The sequence below is a fragment of the Austrofundulus limnaeus genome, unplaced genomic scaffold (genome assembly GCF_001266775.1).
Source record: "Austrofundulus limnaeus strain Quisiro unplaced genomic scaffold, Austrofundulus_limnaeus-1.0 Scaffold26, whole genome shotgun sequence".
Taxonomy (NCBI): Eukaryota; Metazoa; Chordata; class Actinopteri; order Cyprinodontiformes; family Rivulidae; genus Austrofundulus; species Austrofundulus limnaeus.
In genome coordinates, this window is record NW_013952428.1 from 1,172,674 (window position 1) to 1,175,387 (window position 2,714).

Sequence of the window (2,714 nt, forward strand, 5' to 3'; positions counted from 1 at the left end):
TTACCATTTACCATTTACCATTTACCATTTGAGTAAAAGTAAAAGTATCTTATCATAAAAATACTTTGGTAAAAGTTAAAGTATCTGATATTTTTTGTACCTAAGTATCAAAAGTAAATTTCTGACACAAAGACTTCTTAAGTATTAAAAGTAAAAGTACTGAGTAAACATGAGCAGTTAGATTTTCCAAAATGAGGTGACTTCTCCAAAAAATATATTTTCTAACAGCGTGCAGCTGTGATGGGTTGTGTACAAGCTAATAGTGTGTCAGAATGGTATATATTTATACTTCTCATCCAAACACAATTAAATTCACTCTATCCAGGAGACAGTTTATCAGGACAGGATTTTTAAGTAATAACAACTCTGAATAAAATAGGAGTAACGACTTTCTACTTCTTACCTTTTTAAAGAAATGTAGTGAGTAGAAAGTACAGATAATTGTGTAAAAATGTAATGATTAAAAGTAAAAAGTACACTGAAAAATAATTAAGTAAAGTACAGATACTCAAAAATTCTACTTAAGTGCAGTAACTAAGTATTTGTACTTAGTTACTTTGCAACTCTGGTAAGTAACAAGCATACTTATTTTTTGTATCCATGTCGTGTTTTTGCAGAGAACTTGTCGTCTCGAACCATCAGAGCAGAGCAGGACGAACCTTACGGGGACATCCTCATCTTTCCTGGAGTCAACTATGAAGAGGCTCACCTGGAGGGTCTCTGATGGGTTTTTACTCTTTGTGTTTGTTAGAAATGATTCAGTTCAGCCTCTTTAAACATCCTGTTACTGACGTGATGCATCGACACCTTTTAAACGAATATGTTTTTAAAGAGTTTTCCTTGTTTTAATCAGTTTATTTGCATCATCGTTACACATCGCTGCAACCAGTTTTATGGACTTCATGAGATTCTCGGTCAGTTTGTTGTTTATTTGTTTTTACTGTTAATTGTTGAATCATTTGAATTGATTGAGCTCATGTGCTTTTATTGTAATGACAGGAATGTTAATGAAAGCTTCGCCTGCTTTCTGTTGGTGAATAAATGTTTAAGTTGAAATGTGATCTTTCTCGCCTCCTTCACTCATCTTGATTCTCCTCTGAGGACTTTCCCATGGGGGGTGGGTGTTTGGGGGGCATAGTGAACATAGTTTATTATTAGCGTGTGTCTCAGCTTGCCCTCACTGCCACTGCCGTGTCATTTTTGTCCCCCCACTTTCCGTGTTTGTCTCTGGCTTCTGCTGCTTTAGTGTCTTGTGGTGGCGTCGAGTCCTGCTGTTTTTCTGTTTTTGTTCTGTTTTCTGTTTTTTCCTGTTGTTGGGTTTTCGTAGCGAGACTTAACGGATGTCTTTCCTTCACTTCAGGTTTCTGCTGACAGCACCGCAGGCTATTTTTTACTTTGTCACAACTCTGCGTCCTCTACCGTTCCCTTTTTTTCCCCTTCCTCATATTTATATTCATGCTTCTACCTGTCCTCTCAGCTTTGTCTCTCTACAGCTCCTTGTACGCTACAGCTAACCTGCTGCCGCCTCATCCACTACTCCTTTTTTTTTTTGTTCACGTCTCTCTTATCAGTCTCTCTTCTGCTTGAACTGAACCTGTTCTCAGCCTGGTTCTGCTGGTGATGGGGAAGAAAGAGCTGCTTTCTGTCTTTAAGGCCTTCCTGGACTGTGTTTGCCTGGGCCTGTCTGTGAGTATCATCATGTTGTTTTTATCTGTAAAACTTTCATCATGTGTACATTGGATGTGTTTCTGTAAGTGTCACATAGAGTGGCCCGTGTCAGCTCTAAGTGTCTCCTCACTTACATGCTGACTTTCTGATATTATTAATAACAGTCTCAGACTCTGTGGATGGAAATAGTCTCTCAACCTCTAAACAGATCAGAAGTGTCTTCCTGACCTCCTTTGGGGATGGCCAACATCATTAGGATACAGTGGAGGGCACAGCTAAACATGAATCTTAGCTTCACTAAGGCTAAACTACTAAACAGATGCTAAATTAGACCTGTTAGATTCCTGTTGGTTTGATTTGATGATTTGAAGGTGGGTGGGACCATCTGTGGCAAATCAGCCAATCCAAACCAGTTATATCTCTGTCTAAATTTTCCAGTTATTTAAATATTGCTAAATGTTATTAACAGTGTTGTATAAAGTACCACAAAGTGATACTTGAGTAAAAGTTACGGTAGAGCATTGTATTCACCAAATAAAAACAATTAGGACTCCTGATCTCATAATTACAAGATCAGGATCTCATAATTATGAGATCAGGAGTCCTTTTTTTATTTGGTGAATACAATGCTCTACAGTGAAAAGTACAAGTATCTTACCAAAAATTTACTTTGGTAAAAGTTAAAGTTTCCTTTAAGAATATTACTTGAGTAAAAGTCTTAAAGTATGTGATATTTGTTGTAGTTAAGTCAAATATTAAAAGTCAAAGTATAGATTTAAAATGAGCAGTTAGATTTTCTGTAAGGACATTTATTAGGAGGTGACCTCCCCAAAAACTGCAGAAATGACTGTTGTATTAAAAGAATGAATGGATGTTAAATTTAGGATGCCTGTTTGTTTGATTGTTTGTCTGTTTGTTTGTTTGATTGTTTGTCTGTTTGTTTGATTGTTTGTTTGTCTGTTTGTTTGATTGTTTGTTTGTCTGTTTGTTTGATTGTTTGTTTGTCTGTTTGTTTGATTGTTTGTTTGTCTGCTTGTCAGTTTGTT

At 36.5% G+C, this 2,714-nt stretch overlaps 2 protein-coding genes across 2 annotated transcripts in view; both read left to right on the forward strand.

Moving 5' to 3' along the window:
* The window catches only part of LOC106515095 (meiotic recombination protein REC8 homolog), a gene marked incomplete at its 5' end in the record, with an annotated part of 12,146 nt that extends 11,090 nt beyond the window's left edge, over positions 1 to 1,056 (forward strand). Inside the window, 1 exon segment of the mRNA XM_014004719.1 lies at positions 618 to 1,056. Within this exon segment, the coding sequence (XP_013860173.1) occupies positions 618 to 724 (107 nt within the window).
* A 2-nt stretch (positions 1,057 to 1,058) lies between these two features.
* The window catches only part of clk2b (CDC-like kinase 2b), a gene marked incomplete in the record, with an annotated part of 18,401 nt that continues 16,745 nt past the window's right edge, over positions 1,059 to 2,714 (forward strand). The window contains 1 exon segment of the mRNA XM_014004720.1: positions 1,059 to 1,686. Within this exon segment, the coding sequence (XP_013860174.1) occupies positions 1,621 to 1,686 (66 nt within the window).